At 39.9% G+C, this 20,238-nt stretch overlaps 2 protein-coding genes across 3 annotated transcripts in view; both read left to right on the top strand.

Annotated features, from left to right (window-relative positions):
- Window positions 1–3,908, top strand: part of mob3a (MOB kinase activator 3A) — a 6,722-nt gene extending 2,814 nt beyond the window's left edge. The window contains exons 3-4 of one of the 2 annotated variants that reach the window (XM_032524965.1): window positions 756–958; window positions 3,288–3,908. In XM_032524965.1, coding sequence (XP_032380856.1) covers window positions 756–958; window positions 3,288–3,317 — 233 coding nt within the window. In that variant the 3' untranslated portion in view covers window positions 3,318–3,908. The remainder of the gene's footprint in view (window positions 1–755; window positions 959–3,287) is intronic. The other variant, XM_032524966.1, reaches the window with a different exon arrangement.
- A 5,204-nt stretch (window positions 3,909–9,112) lies between these two features.
- mknk2b (MAPK interacting serine/threonine kinase 2b) lies at window positions 9,113–20,037 on the top strand. Its single transcript, XM_032524949.1, has 14 exons — window positions 9,113–9,311; window positions 9,950–10,169; window positions 10,701–10,791; window positions 11,045–11,146; window positions 11,281–11,378; window positions 13,631–13,710; window positions 14,994–15,067; window positions 15,251–15,355; window positions 15,565–15,620; window positions 15,793–15,888; window positions 18,898–19,092; window positions 19,227–19,391; window positions 19,501–19,541; window positions 19,663–20,037. Exons 2-14 carry the CDS (start codon window positions 10,119–10,121, stop codon window positions 19,934–19,936), a joined length of 1,428 nt encoding a protein of 475 aa, XP_032380840.1. The 5' UTR covers window positions 9,113–9,311; window positions 9,950–10,118; the 3' UTR covers window positions 19,937–20,037.
- Window positions 20,038–20,238: the final 201 nt, after the last annotated feature.

The raw sequence follows: 20,238 nt of genomic DNA on the forward strand, positions 1-20,238 counted from the left end.
TAGTCATAACTGGTAGACATACAGTATGGAACAGGGATTTTTTAGTTTTTTTTTTAGAAAATAAGAGACAGATAACATTCTGCAGATTATAGGCATTTTAAATCTGAAGCCACTGTTTTTTTCTTTTTTTCTTCTTCAAATAACCAAAAAATGTTTTAGATTAAACTGGCAAGGCCACATTTATTAGATTACCTACAGTGTTGCACTTTGCAAACACTACCAGTTAATCTTCTGCTGCTGCTGTGGAATTCTCAGTTTCTTACTATCTCAGTCTGTATCTCTGTACATGTGTGCATGCCCTGTGCTGCTCGGCATCTGACTAACTACAGAAACATCCAAGCAATGGATTTAAAAAATTGGTCACACAATGTACAGGAGGCTATGAATAGAAATGACCTCTAACGCGTGCGTCCTCTGGAATGTTATTGAATTAGTTGAATTAGTCAAAGCAAAACGACATACTAAATTAATCACTTGGTGCAAGCAGAGGCTTATCCCCCAGACCAAGTTGTGTTGATTTTCCATTCACGTGTGACATGATACTGGCTGGGTCCTTTTTAACATGCTGGTATCCAACCTGAGGGACTCCAGAGGACAAAGAAACAAATCGAAAGATGAGCTCAGTTAAAATATTCAGTAACCGTTGCATTAAATACAGCAGTATTCCAAACGTGTTCCTTTCGGTGAAGCAAATGGCAATAGGTCATCAGGGATTGACCGTGGCGTTCTCCCATCTCCATCTGTTTGACTCGCAGGTACTCCCTTCCCTAAGACCTTCATGCAGGTGGCTAAGAAGATTTTGTCTCGTCTGTTCCGGGTGTTTGTCCACGTCTACATCCACCACTTTGACCGCGTGAGCCAGATGGGGGCCGAGGCTCACGTCAATACCTGCTACAAGCATTTCTATTACTTTGTAACAGAGTTCAACCTCACGGACCATAAAGAGCTGGAACCTCTGGTGAGTCAAAGAAGGGATAGGATCTAACATGGAGCTAGCTAAATACAAAAATAAATAAAATTATGTTCTGTAATAATGGAATTGAATACACTCAACAATACATTAGTTAAACGGTGCTGTAATTATTTGGAGCAGGGATTTTCAGAAACCAGTAAAAGGTGTTAAATCTTTTTTTATAAAATTGCAGTGCCAGACACAATAAGCAATAACCTATAACTGTTTGACACCTATCAGTATGTGCAAAGTCACATAAAATTATCAAACTGAAGTACTGCATTAATGTACAAAAGAACATGAAAAAGATCCAGATTTGGGATTTTGAGGCTGATATCGATATTTAAGTGTTTAAAACTTTTATAACTCTATTGCCTTATTTTCCTTTATATAGACACATAACATACAAATGTTATCGCTAGGATCGCTAGTATGTGTTTTTTAAAGAATTGCAACCAAGATACTGTACTTAGCGGTACATTTAACAGTTGATAAATAAACTTGTCTGCACACCCTGGTGGACAAATTATGTAAACGAGGCACTGTTTCTAAATTACTTCAAACATATCTTACTTAAAGCTATAGTGCGTAGTTTCTGTCACCCCCATGAGGAATTCTAAGTAATGACAACAAAACTGTCAGCACGTCCACATTATACAAGCCTTGAACGTAACGGACGTTCATTACTATAAAAATGTACGCACTAAACACATTAAACACATCTTATTACTTGATAATACACTGACACATTTACCGACACTGATATGTTCCCGATAGATAGTCAAGTAGCAGGTAAACTGGGTCCTGTATTTAGTGATAGTTGTGGGGATTCACAAGATTAGAACATTTCCTGCCGTAATCAAAACAAACACGGTACTTGTTACCCATGCATGAGCAGACAAGAGGACTCAAATTTAACAGTATTTGCAAGCGACAATCATTTCTGCAACAGGATGCTGCCACCATTTGTAATCTTTATGTAAGCAATAAAACTTGTAAGAATCACTAATGTCCAACAGGGCCCTGGCTGGGAACCTTGCAAATATAATTATAGTGTATCCTTCCTTGGGTTTTCCCAATTTAAACCACAGAATTGTTTTCAGGATCTCTCAAAATCCTCATTTTACAATGAGATTCACTTGAGAGTAGAGATGTAACGATAAACTCAACCCAAAATTAGATACAGTTCACAATTTAAAGTTTACAAAACTATTTCCTCACGATTATTTTTAACAGAATGTACTGCAGACAAATGACTGAAAAATATTCCTTTATTTTTATAAACTGTGCAAAGCAACACATCTCCTTATCAAAACTGTAACTGAAATTATATTACCTTAAATAACATCTAAATGAATAATTAGTTTTTAAACAAATCCCACATAAAAATAGCTACAACAAATGGAAACTTAAATCTCTTCAAATAAATAAACGAAGACGTAGTGACTTCTGAAGTCTAACAAGTGAAATCAAAAGTAGATAACGTCCTTGGCCGTTTAAAAACTGCTGTGAGATTATTATTTTTTTTATCTCAACCAGTTGTAATCTTCACACATTTATATTGATTTTTAACCGATTCACGATTCAGTGTTACATCCCTACTTGCTGAATTACTGCACCTCCCCTAATTGATGTTATATGTGATTGATTGGCTGTTGAATATTGATTGATTGATTGATTGATTGATTGATTGATTGATTGATTGATTGATTGATGACCCCTCCGCCCACTTGGGAGAGACTGTATGTTCTGTGTGTGTTCAACACGTCTCATGCTGTAACAAAGGCCTGTGTGACTAAAAGCTTAGACGATAAACTGGATGTTTGCAATTAGTGTGCAGATGTCTTGACCTTGCAATTTATTTTAATATCCGGCAACTTCTAGTCTTGTGTTAATGTGCGGAAGCTTTTGAAATTTCCTCACAGCTCCAACTAGGGCTGCATGATATGAGGTAATGATCTAATTGCGATTATTTTGACTGATATTGGGATTGCGATATGATTCACGATATTGGAGGGTATGATCATTTTTGTATCATTCTCATTTTCATTGAAAAATATAAAAGTGATTTATAGTGTGATTTTTGTTTGCGAGGATCTGTACTAAACAAAGATTTTTTTCTTTAGTCTGTAGGATACAATTAGTAGGCTGGGATGTTTCTACAGCATCCCAATACTTCATTCAGAATGGTTTGACACATATTTTGCCTTTAACAAATGCGGGGGCCCCACCTGTGATACCACGTGCGATTTTGATAAAATTGCGATTAATTGTGCCGCCCTAGCTCCATCAACAATAGATGAAAATTGTTTGTTGTGGTCTCTATCTGTTGCAGAAAGAAATGACCTCTCGAATGTGTCACTGAGGGAGCATGACTGACCGGTTGACACGCCGGACCAACACATCCGTCCATATAGAAGACTGCAGAACAAAAAGAACAAACAAATTAACAAAAGAGTCTATTTTTATATTTAAGTACTGTAATCTATTTTAGCCACATACTGTAGGTTTTAACCTTGTCAAATGAGGTGTTCTGTTCTTTTTTTTTTTTTTTTAACATTTTATCAGAGCACAGTATTAAGAGATGTATGTTTGTGTTGATGCTTTTCTATTTTTATTTGAATCTCAATCATTCCAGGATGCTTTTTGGCTTTCTGTCTGTCTTAAATTAGCATTTCTTACTGTACATCTATAAAATCAATGTTGTTACATTAAATGATTCTCTACTGTTACAATTGGAATTTGAAAATTGGTATTTAAATTAAAACTGACTGGTTCTCCTTTCAGAAGTTAATAGTACTGGGCTAAAGCCTAACTTAATTCCTGTCCCAGATGTTTCTGTTTTTCTGAGGGGTTTTACCACTCACATCTGAACAATCATTGCAGTAGTATTTTTTCAGGCAGAGAAAGTATTGTGTACAAATGTTAAAATGAGAAAAATAAAGTTTCTGAGAGAGATCTGTATATTTTGAAGATCATTTCAGACATTTAAATAAATGAGGGGCTTGGTATTATTTTATATAAAAGATATTATACACATAATTATAAATTAATTAACAATACAGTAATGGCCTGTTGGTGTCTCAGATATGAAGTCTGTGTCAGAGCACACTTTGGGCCTCAGGCCACAAGGCAGGTTATCAGATGTCAAACCTGCAGGTGTTTATTGCAGATACTTGGCAGCTGAAGGTCACTCGAGACTGGAACCTCAAAAGCCAAAACTGCTGGCAGCATGTTTAACAGACTGAATGTAAAACTGTCCACTGGGGGGCATCAGACACCTAAAGCGGTCTGTATTGAGGAGTAGAAGTGTAATCCTACAGTTCAATGTTGTAGCCTTCATGCAATCTGCTTGATGTCCCAGTTATTGTCATGAAGAGGGGAAGTAGGGCCTTTCTGGACCTGATTCGGGTTAATTATTCGATTGAGCTGGTTATGCAAGAAACAGGCCAGACGGTAATGTGATGAATACACACAGAGTTTTTGTTTTGAATGAGCCGGCTTTGCATGAATAGGCTTGAGAACAACTCTGTTGGTCCGGTTTAAGCAGTTATCAGTCGTAATGGTCTGGATTATGTAAATAATGAGCAGAAATCTTCCACACATACACCCATATGTAAATATTTAATTGCATGAGCCAACAATTTCTCACAATCAAAACCTAAGAACATGTTCTTTCATGACTGTAAAAAGTATTCTAATACAAATAAATATAAAAAAAAATTTCAATGTCAATGAGTTGAGTTAATGATTGAACAAATAATACACAGTAACCAGTATATATAGCTGTCAGATAAATGTATTGCAATAAAAAGTACAATATTTCCCTTAAGAAATTAGCATAACATAAAGTGCATGTACTTAAATACTAGTATAAATCTACGGTACTTAGTTACTTTCAACCACTTATCTGACAATCAGTCACCTCAACTGCATGTTTATCAACAATGGTTGAAGGAGTACTCCAATATTTTACTTCAGTAAAATTACCAAAATGCTAGTATGGAAATACTCTGTTACAAGTAAAAGTCCTACTTTCAGATGTTTACAAAGGTATTACCAACCAAATGTACTTAAAGTACCAGAGTAAAAGTACTCATGATGCAGAATGACCCATTTCAGAAGAATACATATATTATTGGATTGCAATAATTGATGCATTAATGTGTACATAACTTTGGTGTTGCATCTTGTAAAGGTGGAGCTGATTTTACTACTTATATACTACTGTGTAGGTTTTTCTATGATATTACACCAGCATTATTTGATGATAATTTTCTGTATTAGAATGAATTCGCAAATTAAGTAACTTGAGCTAGTCAAATAAATGTAGTGGAGTAAAAAGTACAATATTTTACTCTGAAATGTAGTAAAGTAGAAGTATAAAATGGAAGTAGCCAAGTAAAGTACAAGTACATAAAAATTGTACTTAAGTACGGCACTTGAGTAAATGTACTTAGTTACAATCTATAAATATATTCCCAGCTAAAGTATTATTTTCACTTTCAACATAATGTTTGACATGCTAGTATAAATCTTAATAAACCAGCATGATGTAACTAGCCGCCCCATAACATCAACCACTGAAATGACCTCATTGCCTGCTGAAACCTGATCCTCTTATAGGATTGTCCCTCCTCCCAGTGGAGTCATTTCCTCCTCAACTCTCCACTGTACTCTGGCAGCATGTGTTACGTGCGGATCCGCCTTTTGCTCTTCGCTCCCTCTGGTGTTTTTCTCTTCTGGAATGTACTAGACTGCCCCTGAAGGGGTTGCAAGACACGGAGGAAAGTACTGGAGAGACGCCAAGAACAAAGGGGAAGGATTTCAGTCTGAAACCAATCAGACTGGAGCTTGTCCAACTCTGGCAGGGGTTTACAAAGCACGGTCTAGCTGTTGTTTTGATGGTACAATGTGAATATGGACACGTAAAGAAAAGGGTTTGGGAGGTAATGTGACTCAGTAAATGTTAGAATGAGCACACACCCTTAACGGTTTTGTGGCTTGTAAGTCAGTGCAGAGCTGTAGCTACTACAGGGATGAAAAGGCTCTCTCACTCTGTATTTAAAGACATTCATAAAACACAATATTCCATTACTGTTTTAAATCAGTAGTTTCTAAAAAAATAAAAAATAAATCAAGAGTGCATAGGTGATGATTTATAACATGTTAACACTAAAACTTTGTGTAAGTTATTAAAAATTAAATAGTAACATGAACAGCCAAGCTCGAAAAGTCAATGGAAATTACTAAACATTTGAGTGGTGTGCTGATAGATTGCAGTTGTTGGTGTGTTACCCAAACTGAAAGGAGATTCTAAGAATTTCAAAACCTCATTCATTTAAACTGCTGTGTTATATATGCTTACGTAACAAGCACACAAAAGGTTTTTCAGAGCACAACTGGAACAAAGTTGGAACAAAAACAAAAGGTGGTTTCAAAATTGTAATTCTTTCTTTGTTAAAAGAGTTTGCGGAGTGTCATCTCAGTGCTTCAGTATGCAGTCTTTCTTTTATAAAACTTGAAGCACGTACAAGGTTTTGTTTGAGTATTTTCCTGACTGAAGGCTACTTTGCCTCTTTTGTTTTTAGGAAGGGTACGATCAACACCCTGAGGCACTGCAGCCTTCCAACTGTGTAAGATAACTGGTTCCTCACTTGTTTTCTTGACCCTTGACAGTTGCAGTTGAACGTGCCAGACGTGCATTTCATGAATAAATTCACAGTTACGACATGCACACTTCTACATGCACAGATGCATGTAGAAGGTAGTACTGCACTGTTTAAAATGGATAGTGCAGGAAAGATTTTTGCAACAAATCCTCCTGGTCCAGACACTGAAGTTAATTTCAAAACATCACTCAAAATGGCTTAGTCTGGGAAAACCCTGATGAACTTCCGGAAAATTTGAGATTTGCTCTGAGAAGGGTCTGGTGTCGACTAGGCTAAACAGGATTTCTAGCCCTTAAAGCATTTTAATGTAGCTTTTTTTACTGGCTCTAGCTGTAAGCTTTGCCTGTTTATATGAGTATAGCAGCATTTAGAGGTTATCATTTTTAAACACAATGTTTTCTACTTCTACTTAGTGGTTTGCTGACAGTATCACATAAACATGCTATAGCTCTCCATTAAAGCTACATGATGTTTACAGAGCGAAGTATTCAAACCAAACACTCCATATTTCCTATGGCTGCATCGTTGATGATTTGGTATCTCAGGAACATTTGGGACCTCCACTTGAGTTTAAAATAAAGTTATATGAATTTTAACAATGTTGCGCTGCACTGCCATTTTGAAAATGTGTATTCAATTTCAGTGCAGCTTACTGCATTAAGTAATACACTAACTACATGTAGAAAATGTTATTTATGGCTGCATCAAACAGTGGAAATGATGCAGATGCACACATCCACAGAGGCAGATGATAACAACACAACACTTTGGTTAAACAAATATCTGCAGCTTTATCTCTATGCAGCCTCAGGATACCGTAGAAGAATAGTCTCTGAACTTCAGTGTCCCTGTGAACAACAGAAACACGCCTCTATCCCATTTCACGCTGGTACACTCTGCCTAAAAACAGAGCCCGCTCCCAAATTTCTCCTGTTTGAGTGCCATTCACATCAAAAATAAGGGTTGTTACCACCAACAGTTATTTATGATGGCCTATCCCTCTTCCTTATGACCTGGAGTGACACAGATCCGCCTCTTGTACTTCGAAGTATGATCTTGTTTTTCTACTAAACCTGGGACTACACCATGTGCTCCTGGCTGGGGATAGTCTGCCAACAGTTTGCGCAATGTTTGCTACCATTGGGCTTATGTTTTAGGGTTAGAAGGTGAAAGGAGGAGGAGAGGCAAAAAGGCTCCGGTCACAAGACAGTCGAGTTCTGAAAACAACCCGTACATGGTTTTAACTTGAACACTTTAGATAAACAATACATTAATGCTATACAGAGTAGGTCTGTGGACTAGGGATTATATGCAGTGATAAAACGGTTATCATAAGTAATCAATGAGGACATAGGCCTACTGTACAGTTTGACAATAAAGCACATAGCACAATGAAGCATTTACACTTCTTGGCATATAATGCAACATAGTAATTTTCTGTTATGAGTTTCTGCAAATAATTAAGTGAATTCATGCAAAATAATGATATTAATATCAAATAACAAAGGGGTTTGCCATCCCTTTACTGTGCCTCTTAATTTTTGGAAATACTGTATGGACTTGTCATGTCTGTGGCAATGTTCCTTTGGCATCTCACACGCCGATGGGTAATAAGAGAACACGTTTCTGCCATCGTGATCACCTACAGATGGCTATAAAAAAAATACACTATGGCCTGCATGTTGCACTTACATGTGGCACTTTGTAGTTTGGTTTTTCAGTTGGTAGGCCTACTTTTTACTCCACCACATTTACTTGACTGCTGTAGTTACTGATTACTTTTTGAAGTTTAAGGTTTTACATACAAAACATATGATCATTATTACTATCTCAAATAGGTTGTTTGTAATTGATCAAGCAGTATATACAGTGTAAAAAAAATAATTTACCTTTACTTCACAACAAAAATGCTGCATACACAGTAATCAGGAACATTCCAGCGTTTTATGATAACTGACATTTTGATGCTCATTATTCTTTACTTGTCCTTCGGGAAAAACTGATTTCAGGACTTTTACACGTAGACCTTTAAGTAGTGTAGTGTAAACTGGTGCTGGATCTTGGTCTGTCAACATGCTGCATTGCTGCGCTAGTCCCGTCTCTCTCCACCTCCATTGAGATCTCTTTCTTCAGAACAGCCGTGGGTGCTGACTGTGCACGTAGGCTACTCGCGGTTTTGTTTCCTATACATCCTTTCCCATGGCGTGGCCTCTTCTAGAACAAAACAGAGCTCACTGGCTGGGTACCATATCGTGTGTGTTACTTTAGTTTTCGAGACTTTTTCCTAAAATATGTTCCGGTTTTCACGTAAGTCAATATTAAACTAGCTACTAAATGACGTACCTCATAAAGTAAAAATGTTATTGTATGTCTTCTGCACCACGTTGAGCAACCATTTATGCTTCTCACCTCGAGAAGAGATACAATTGTTGCAACGAGACGAAATGGTACCTTGCCCCATATCCGATTCTACAAAGCACGTGATGCATCTAGTCTGTTGACGCAGCTCTGAGGAGGGAGGAGACAAGGAGGAGTCAGCAGAGATGTTATAAAAACACCTGAACCGTTGCTCTTTCACCACCTTCCACGCACTCATTATCAGGCTTCCCCCTCCCTTGACCGTCCTCTGCGGCTTGTGAAGCAGTGGGTCAAACAACGAACACTGGAGCTGTAAAATTAACAACGGGGTGAGTACAAAAAAGTAACATTAGCTTTGACTAGCGGCTATTCATTCTTCCATTTTGTTTTCGTAATTTTAAATGTAGCTAATCGTTCTTCTCGCAAGACTACAGTGACGTTACTGTATTTGTTAACCTTTGTTGTCTGACGTTAAAATTAACGGTCAACTCGGAACCAGTGCTCGCGACTTGGCTGCTATGACTAAATAAATGTTAGCCTCCCTGCGACTGTTGAAGCGGCCCCGACCGTCACTCTACGATTGAAAACAGCGTGGCTTTCCGACATATTTGCTCATCTCCACTGGACTGTAGTGTTGTAATGAGTTTTTCCGTGTCGTAACCTCTTAACTTGACTTGTTTAGCTAGCTAGCTAAATGTCTGTAGCCAACCTACAACAGTAGCTAGCTAATGCTAAACGTGGGTGGCGATGCAGTTAACTGTTGTTGCATTCTGATTGTTTTTATTGCACACGAACATGTAACTAGCTAATATTCCATAACGTTAATCGTCTATAGTGTTAGCCAGGTTGTCAATTGTATGTGGTTAAGCGTTCATTTAAACTTTGCGAAACGTTTATTGTACGTTGGTGTCATTTGCTCTGGTAATATGGGTTGTAACGTTGCGGTGTGTTTCTGTATTGTCCACAGGGCTCCCGTTTAAAGCGCAGCAGCAAGCTGACCAGCCAGCGCAGTGTAATCACTTGCTACTCCCTCTGAAACGACTTTCTGTTTCGGAGAAGTGCAAATTGATATCCCAAAAACCACTGCCGCCGCCGCACACCCACCAAAACATCATCCCAAATCAAATCAAAGCAAAATGGTGCAAAATAAGATCACCGAGGTCACTGGATTCCACCGCTCTTTCAACGTGAGTTTGAGATTTGTTGAGGGGGAAAATGCAGAGCGGCGATCATCATGCCTTTTGGGAAGTCTCTATAATCAGAACATTTGTCAGTATGTATGAGAGGACCTCACCTCGCTATATATAAACCTATCTGTTGCTCTCGCACTTGTTGGCTGACAAATGTACTGTGTGGCCTGCTGGGACATGTACGCTAAGTTATCGAAAGTGTGACCGGAGTGGACTTAAAGTTGAAGCGCTATTGCAGGATTGTGGCTTGCTCTTGCATTCATTTTTAGCAAGATTTAGGTTTGGATTATGTTAGGATGGACTGCTGTGGGTCTTTAGATTACTTGGTGGCTGTGCATCAAATATTTATGGTTGGTCTTAAAATTTTCCACCCATCAGCTGTTTTGAGTCTACTCTTAATTTATGGTTTCAGAATTGTAGATAACAAAGGCTCTTATCAGTTACGACTAACAATTTATGCTCTCAGCTAAATGGCTAATTGATAAGATTGCAAATCCTAACCAGCACATTGTTTTTTTTATTTTCTAGGGGCAAAATCCCTTTGAATCTGACAACTTCATTACAAATGGATCCCATCTCATTGATTCAACATTTAATTTTGATTCCTCCCCAAGACATGGTAAGTATTTTAACTAAGTGTTTTGAAAATTGTTACTTGCTTATGAGTTTTGTTAATCATAATGCTTTAGTTGCACCAAGAGTTACCTAGTTCATTAACCAAGGCGGGTTTCTTTAATTTGAAATACATGTACTATTTACTCTCCACAGCACTACTCTGATTGACCTTACAATTCTCTTAAGTGCGGTACTAAACTTTGTTTGGATTGTTTCTTTGCCAGCACATGACAATGTAGGCACTTTTATTTTGACAGACATACCTTCCAGCCAGCCTATCGACATCCCAGATGCCAAGAAGAGAAACAAGAAGAAAAAGCGTTGCCGGGCAACTGACAGTTTCTCTGGACGATTCGAGGGTAAAAGCTTTTTACAGTATCGTTATGTTGCTGTTATAAATCTCGTCATAAAACATTGAATGGTGCATTTATAGAGATTGTGCCCCTTCAAATATATTAGTATTGTTTTCCTAACGTGAAACTCTGTACTACAGATGTCTACAGACTGCAGGAAGAGGTACTAGGAGAGGGCGCTTATGCCAGAGTGCAAACATGCATCAACCTCATCACCAATAAAGAGTATGCTGTCAAGGTAAGAAAGCACACACTTGTATAGATGACTGAAATGCATTTGAAAACATTAGCATAATGCACGGAGATGGGATTCTTGCACGTCAGTGCTCCTGTCTCATGAGTCTGTGACTGTCCTTGTTGCCACATAACACTGACCTGTTGTCTGTGTGGGTCACCATGGCTAGAGATCAATATAGAGATGTTGCATTTCTAGGACTTCGTTATGTTATGATATGTTAGTTTAATTATGAAATGCCTTTGCACATAAAGGAGCCCTGTGACATTACATGCAGTATAAGAGCTATGGGATGTGCATCATTGTGTCCAGGTTTCCTTCTTTTCCCTGGTCATTCTTTAGAAATGTTGGGAAGTTTTGATCCTGGGGCAGGATACTTTTCCTTTTTTCTCATCTGTGTTGTGCTACTGCTTTACTTTTGTCTTTCTTCTTCTCTTAATGTGCAACACTAGCTGCTGTTATACGCTTCCCCTCACTGTTTTTACAGATGGTTAGCCTATCAGAAAGCTGGGAGGGATATACCCACCCCTTTTTCATTACTCCTATTGCCTACAGAGGACGCTAGTTGTAAGAACATTGTGTACTGGTAACTGCCAAAAAAACACAGAAGGAGGGGTGCAGGGTGAGGGTTGTGGCCCAAGCTGTTTACACTGCTTTGTTCTCCTTCTCACTCAGTACAGTTTTACTTTTTTTCATGTCCAAATTGAGTGTGGACTTGTTAATACATGTCTTGACTCCTGGGGACTTCCTTTTTCACTTTTTATACAAAATGCTTACTTCCTCATTTTTAAGAACAAAACATTGTGGCACTTGCTTCACACCTAACTTACAAATCTCACTGAGACACTGATCTATTTTTAACTTATTAATCCCTATGTGCAGTTGAATTCTGCTCATAAATTTGAAATGAGGTGTTGACAGTTTAAACCTGGTTCCCAATAAAGTAAGTGTCCATAGCATACCAGTTAATATTTCAGGGGAATCAAAGCACACATTCTATTATGTGACCATGATCTGTTGGTATTGTTTACATTGGGTGGTTTGCTAAGTCCCTTGGGACTTTGTGGTTCTGGGGGAGGAGGTACAAGGGTCTGCAGTTATTGGAGGTCACTTAAGAGTCTGAGGGGGCTCCTGCCAGATGTCCTGTCTCCCCCTCCCCCTCCCCCTCCAGACTGAATTGAGTTTCATGTGTGAGCTCCTTTTGTTGCAATTGCAACAAAAGCCTTAAAGTACCAATTGTGAGCAGAGGGCTGTGTATTGCCTGCCTATCTGCAGCTCTAGTTCTTCAACAAATCCTTCTCCTTAAAGGTAGTATTTCTCAACCCTGGGTTGATGATTGAGCAGAGGGGCCATGTTTTCCAGCAGGTTGTTCAGATCTGTGATTTGGATAAGCAACCATAAATCTAGTACTTCTCTAACTGGCCGCTTATGTTAGTGCGTTTGTCAGCAATGTTTTGCAGTTTTTTATCTGCACGTCATTATCGGGGTGAGAGGCTTGTGAAGCGGTCAGGAGAACGTGAGCTGATTGGAGGCTGTTTGTGTTGCTGACTCAGACTAGAACAGTGCAGAGGCTTTGAACCGCTCACATGCCTCTTGTCTGTCTATTAATCCTAGACACACAACTGCAACTCTGGCCCCATTGGGCTTCAATAGCAACTGTAATCCAGCTACCAGGAAGAAAAACATTCACCGCCTCCCAAGCAGACAATAACCAACCAGGACTGGAAAATTCAGGCCTTTTTGCTTTGGTGTCAGCAGTCTATCGTTCTGTCTCTCTTGGCAGGGCATCATGCAGCTGGTCGCCCCTCTGTTCCAGGCAGCAGAAAGTTATATTTAGCAAGCATGTTTTGTTTATCGTAAAAGTTTTGGATTAGCTGATGGGATGTTTTAAAGAACATGCATGGCTACTTAAGAGTGCTTCAGATTTAAATATGGGTCATGCATGAAGTGCTAAATATAGAGATGGTGTGACTTGTTACATTCTCATTCTGCTTTGCACATTTAATCACACTTTACAACTGTGTCACAGGGTAGGCTGAAAGTAGGAAAGCAGTAAAATGCTGGTCTAGAAGGAAACTGTTTTAAAGCTCTGTATGTAGAATATACTGCGATACAGTTAAATAAAAAACACACACAGGAGTGGAGTTTTGTGGTGCTGCTTGAGGGGGGGCAGACTTCACCCAAACAGATGGGCTCTGGGCACAGATAGATATTTTTCTTTGGGAGATTCTTATGGCTGCACTGTTATGTTCCAGATCATTGAGAAAAGACCGGGTCACAGTCGCAGCCGTGTCTTCCGTGAGGTTGAGATGCTCTATCAATGCCAGGGCCACAGGTAATGTCCATTTGTCATCATGACCAACTAAAGTAACGCTACCTGATGAATGTATGGAGACCGTACCACAGACTGACTGCCCTTGTTTGGAAAAGAGCCAAACTGAATGTGCCACACACCGTAGTAACGTGTTACGTGCTACCAGGGGCCGGTCAATTTTTTTTAGTGACCCTTCAAAAATGATGACCCATCCCTAGTTGAAATTGGCTCATAGGAGGGTTGAACTATATTGTGTTTTAGCATCAACATCGCGATGTGCGCATGCGCAATAGTCTCACCGCAGGACTTTGCAATGTTGACGCTAATCCTTTTTTGCTGCTTGATAGAAAAGTAAACGTTCACCGTTCTCCTTTTACATGATTGTTACCGTCAAACACTTCCCCTTTTTAAGACAGGTAGCCATGTGGGCAAAGTGTGTATGTGACGTTAGCCCGACGGGGTTTGTTATGGGAAGTGAGGCTCTCCGTGTTTTGAGAAGTACCGTAAGCGGCAGCTGCCGCTGACACAGATGCGCATATTTTTTGATGGGTAGTCAGTGAAGCTACAGCAGTCGTGTTCTATGTTTAACTAAATCACCTAATTAATGCAACATAATTGAAACACCTCCTGGCCATTTTCCCCGCAAAAAGCTACCAACAAGGCTAAAGCTAATATAGTTAGCCTAAAGAATCAAGGGGTTCATCTGTCCCAACTAACGTTACGGTTCAGAGCCGTGACACTGGAAATTTAACACTAATCTACTACAGAAGTATGTCTGATTGAACGTCATTTACATTGACTAAATTGTTCTTGGATACACGGTTTGTTGCTAGTGCGCGTGACGTGCAAGTCTTATCAATTTATTAAACTAACAAGTTGGCCCCGCTAGTCGACCACAACCTGAAATTTAGAGGAAGCAACTTGCAGTCACTGTCATTCACATTAGCCTGGATTAATAGTATTATATGAATACAATGTCATGCTAGTCAGAGTATTTCTACCTATTTTCCCTCTTCAAAACCACTTCAGAAGAGTTATGTTAGTCACAGCGCTTACTTGCTTTGGTGTTTGTAAAGCATTAAAGATCAAAGACAGGTTCGCATTAGAAAAGATCCTTTTTTTTCATGTAGATGTTCTCTCCTACAAAATCACCGCAATAGTCGAATGATTTATTATTTCCAAATAGAGCTATTTATGTCATCTTTTAAAAATCACCTTTTCTTTTTTCATATTGCAATACATATCGCAATATTGTGCAGGCCTAACTCATAGTGCTTTTTTTTTTTTTTCTTTCTTTTCTGCAGTAACATACTGGAGCTGGTGGAGTTCTTTGAAGAGGAAGACAAATTCTACCTGGTGTTTGAAAAGCTTAGAGGAGGTTAGTGGACTACAGCTGCCGCAGGATGCCTGCATCCGATTTTATTTTTTTATAAACATTCCTGTAAAGCATGTGCACAGTTTCTAGTGTGTAGCCAGTTTTTTGTCTGTGTGGGGAAAGCATTCATTCTATGCTTTTTACTTGCAAATGGAGCTGATATACTAACATTGTTGCTCCTATTAGGGTCTATTTTGGCACAAATTCACAAGAGACTGCACTTCAGTGAGCAGGAAGCCAGTGTTGTAGTGCAGGACATCGCCAGCGCTCTAGATTTCCTGCATAACAAGGGTAAGACCACTTGTACAAATTGGCAAACACTTTTTTCCTTTTTTTTTTTTTTTTGTACTCCTAATGATCAACAAAAAGACTTAACAATGCTTTGTATTTTAAGCTGATTATAATGTAAAAAAAAGCATCATACTTGATTCCGGCATGATGGCTAGATCTAACTAACAATAAAGACTGACCGATTGCTTTGTGATTACATTTTTTTCCAGGAATGGCACATAGAGACCTGAAGCCTGAAAACATTCTCTGTAAGAGTGCAGACAAGGTGAGTTTACTGTAAACATGTTTGGGTGAAGGGCAACTAAAACCGTGCCCTAAATGAAGGTATGAACCCTGGTAATGATAAATGGCAGTGAAAATCAGATATTTCTCACAAAATTGTATCAATGACTCAAAATGTAAATTAATTTGATTCTGAACTTGTATCTTTTTGTCAGATTTCCCCAGTCAAGATCTGTGACTTTGACTTGGGCAGTGGGATCAAGCTAAACAGCGACAGCTCTCCTATTTCCACTCCTGAGCTCCTCACTCCTGTAAGTTCACCTGCATATTGTGCTTGTCTTGTTTGCCAAACCGTTCAGACCACTTTTATAAATGGTAGTGGGGAAAGTGCTATTACAGCAAAATGCATCATACCAGCAACACTAGATATCCCCCAGTTTAATGTCAACGTCCTGTTGCTTATCAGTTGCAAATATTGGATTACATGAGTTTATGATTGTTTAGCTCGTCTGCTGTCGTCACAACACAAAGCAAATCCTCTAAACACTGCCCACAAAAGTGGGACCCTTGACACCTCAGAGTGGAATGGTAAAGTTGAACTGGCAAGCCCTGAACATGTCAACACATACTGTCTACTGGCTGTCTGGGGGGCTGGATAGATGGACCAGAGCAGGTGAAGCAGTTTAGCCTGCAAGGAATATAGGAGTGGGTGTGGGGTTTTCTACACTGGTAACTTTATCTTCCTTTAGCAGAACTAATGGAAAGAACCCATCCCTGGACTATTTGAATGGGAGATAGTTTTGGGGCCCAAGAGGCCGCTTGTTTTTAGTCCAAATCTTTGATGTTGGGCCTGATTGATCATGTGTGTTTGGTGCAGTAGAGTACATCTGTTTGTTTTATTCTGAAGTTTTGTTGTAAATAATCAACAGACTTCATCTAATGCAAAATTTCAGTGTAGGGAAAGTTAATGCCTGAGGATGGCACACAATGTAATTGTCTTGAAAGCTGCAGGGAATACATTGTAACTCTTACAAGGCCATGTCATGTGGTATAAAGTTACAATGAAACCAAAACACTCTTGCTCATTTCCCTTTTTCTCTCTGTGGTTTAAGAGAAAAACATCCACCCTCTATCTTTCTGCTTAGTCTCCGCCCATTGGCCCCAAGCACGCTTGTCTGTGCTTTATGTTCTTTTTACAAAGGCTCTGCATAAGGCTTGTTCTAGAAATGTTAGTCATTCCCCCATACCTAGCAACTGAGATGTGATTGGCTCGACCAGTGGGTGGGGGAGGGTAACTGGGAGGGACAAATACCCAGTCGGTTTATCTGCTCATGCGTTTTGGCTTGTTTTCCTGGTCACAGGAACAATGTTATCATATTTTAATTTAACTATTGACACCCCAATAATTGCATGATATAATTTGCTTTTGCGTTTATTTATGTTCCCGATCCAACCAAATGTGTTTTATTCAACTTTATCCAGGGGCTGTTTAAAAAAAAATGTGAGTTTACTGTTGATTTGTGCTCTCTTGTGCAATGGAGAGCACATGGAAAAGCATAGGGACCATTCTAAGGAAAAAGCTAATTTTAGTTTATTAAGAACTCTTAAGTTGGGGATTTTGTGAAGCTGCAACATGAAGACAGTACAGAGAAGCAGCTTAGACAGTTAAAAAAAAAAAAAAAAAAATCAAAGATCTGCATCTGTTATTTGTGGTCACGGATGCAGCTGCATGACGACATAACAGGTCTCTTTCCTGCAAGTCTTAAAAATAATCCTATCCACAAATGGCAGAGGTGTGTCATCAGTGGTGTCAGTATGGCCTGACTAGTCACATGGTTTCAGGAAAGCCCCAGGTTGAAATGCCAACAAATCCTGTGGTAGCCAAATAGCAACTATCTGCATCTTACAGGAAGGTTTGAGGAGGATGTGACTGATGCAAGCTCCGAAGGTGTTTGCTGCTGCTGCTGCAGCAGCAGCACAGGAAGAAAAAATGTGAGATTGCTGTTATTTCACTGCTCATTTTCAGCTCTTATCACTGGCAAAAGCAGGCAGTCTACAACTATCTTGTATTTTGGTGGCTTTAAGAAAAGGTTTGCCACAATAGCAGTCTTTTTCTTTCTTTTTTTTTTATAGCAGCTATCTCATTGCCTTTCAGTTGTGGGGCACCTTGGTAGGATAACAAATCATTTTGTGCCTGTGTCTTTTATTTCTGCGGCAGCTGCATTTGACCTGAATCCTGTGAGCTTGTCTGTGGAGGCAGCCACCAGACATGGTGTTATCGGTGGAAATGTGGGGGTTGGGGTTTTTCTCTCCTACAGAAGCAGCTTTGTCTGAGATGAGATTTCTGTGCAGCAAATTTCATTACATAAGGGTGCAGCAGGGTAGGAGGGGTTAGGAGACAGCTGCTATAGTGTACTGGGACACAATAGGTCTGTGCTCAATATAAACACGCTCACCTACAGATTGAAGAATATAGGCCAGAGAGCCTTGCCTTGGCCGGGACAAATAACTAAAATGTGTACATGGTCTATTGTTAAAAATAACGGATCAGAGCAGGTTCTCAGAATTTATACCAGTTGTCTATGTCTAGAAATTCCAAACTCTAAACCTGAAACTTAAATGTATTATAGCAGTTTTTGTTTACGTTGATAGAATGAGGTAACAATGAAATATGCATCCTGCTGAACTAGCCACCTGCTCGTCTTTTGTGTTCCTAAAGTTTTAAAACGACATTTGGTGTTTTGTTTCAAAGTTACGTAACCGGCAAGTACTTAGCCTAGTCTCTGGCTCTGCAGGATACCCAATCCTCTTTTCCCTGCACGATGTTTGGCCTAATTTCTTTCTTAGCTGCATAACAAGGTACCGTCAGAGCAGAGCTAACCCTTGCCCTCAGCCCATTTTGCTTGGCTTGTGTACAGCTGGATGGTCAAAGTAGTGAGTCACTGCTGCTGCCTGCCCACTAACTTGCTTCATTATAGCATAGCCCTCCCTTCCTCTACCCTTGATATGTAATTGTAGATTATGTTTCTACTTAATTGTCCTTAACACATTGAGAAAAGCTGTATAGCTAACTTTAAATGAACCCACCATTGTGCATAAGCATGTGACTGTCACATAGGCTGCCACCTCTCACCACACAGCCCTAGAGTAGGCCCCAAGCTTTATCCCTTGCAAACACGAGGTATCAGCTGAATTAAGGAATGTGGGCTGCTGCCAAATGAGGCCGGTTTCTCTCTCAATTTTCTTTCAGCTGTAGTTTGGTTTTTTTTTTGGGTTTTTTTCATCCCTGGAGCTAACAAACATGTTTATTATTGTTTCAGTGTGGCTCAGCAGAGTACATGGCACCTGAGGTGGTTGAGGCCTTCAGTGAGGAAGCCACAATTTATGACAAGCGCTGTGACCTGTGGAGCCTTGGCGTCATCCTCTACATCATGCTGAGCGGCTACCCACCTTTTGTAGGACGATGTGGAGGTGACTGTGGCTGGGAATTGGGGGAACCCTGCCACACCTGCCAGGTAAGAATTTGACAACTTATTTCAGCCCTTCAGTTTCCTATATCTCGTACAGGACACTAGGGACTCTTAAACAATGTATCTTCTCCATCCAGGTCAAAGCAACTGATGGTACATGTTTTTATGTCTATTTCTAGAACACTTTGTTTGAGAGTATCCAGGAAGGAAAATATGAGTTTCCAGAGAAAGACTGGGCTCACATCTCCTTAAGTGCCAAAGACCTAATATCCAAACTTCTGGTTCGGGACGCCAAAAGCCGCCTGAGTGCTAGCCAGGTGCTGCAGCACCCCTGGGTGCAGGGGGTAGGTCCAAAATGATGAAGCCTCTTCTGCATGTCTTTAGCAGACATTGTTTGTTTAGGGTTAATCAGTAAGTCTCAAGGTTTATAACTTTTTAACTTATTTTTTTCAGGGTGCATCTGACACTTTGCCAACATCCATCCTGCATCAAAGGTGAGAGAACCTTATTGCAGCTACAGCAGACTGCATTCCTTTGGACACTTGAGCCTAAAATATTTGCACCTTGTAATTCAATTGTTGACTGTTTTTATGTTTTGTGATTTTTGTCCATTAGAACCAGCAATGCCAGGGATCTGACATTCTTTGCTGACAAGGCCATGGCTGTCAACCGGCAGCTGGCCGAACAGGATGGCATGGAAGACCAGCAGCAGCAGGAAGTCCCTTTTGTTGTTACCGCTACTGGCTCTTCTATGCGCCTCACTCCTCCTTCCAACTCCAAGTTGGCCAGGCGCAGGCAGCAAAACAGCCAGCTCAAGGGAGGGCCCGTGTCTGCTGCAGAGCTTTGTCAGCTCTTGGCTCCTCTCGTTATTGTAGGAGACTGTGCCTGAACTTTGTCAACCCTGACCCCCGACCTTCCGTTTAGATTAAAGTCCAGATCTACTCTGAGACTCTTTTGTCACCATTCTGGCCCCTCTCTCTGACTCTAGCTGGCCTTGGTTCCTCTGCCATTCAGGTGTTCTTGCCTCGCTGTAAAAGGAGATGCTGCTTGCAGCCCTTCCTCCTAAATGCCTTCTGCCCTTCTGCAGCACTTCTGAAGCACATCAGCCCAGGGCCTGCAAATAGCAAACACATGTGCATGTACAGGTCGGGGAGATGGTCCAGTTAATGATTCGGGAGAGAGAATTTTTTT

This window comes from Etheostoma spectabile, chromosome 9 (genome assembly GCF_008692095.1).
Source record: "Etheostoma spectabile isolate EspeVRDwgs_2016 chromosome 9, UIUC_Espe_1.0, whole genome shotgun sequence".
NCBI classification, from domain to species: Eukaryota; Metazoa; Chordata; class Actinopteri; order Perciformes; family Percidae; genus Etheostoma; species Etheostoma spectabile.

Coding starts and splice junctions, on each gene's coding strand:
- mknk2b (XM_032524949.1), top strand. CDS start 10,119: ATGGTGCAAAATAAGATCACCGAGGTCACTGGATTCCACCGCTCTTTC. Junction 15,356..15,564: donor AGATTTCCTGCATAACAAGG/GTAAGACCACTT, acceptor ATTTTTTTCCAG/GAATGGCACATAGAGACCTG. Junction 19,542..19,662: donor ACATCCATCCTGCATCAAAG/GTGAGAGAACCT, acceptor TTTGTCCATTAG/AACCAGCAATGCCAGGGATC.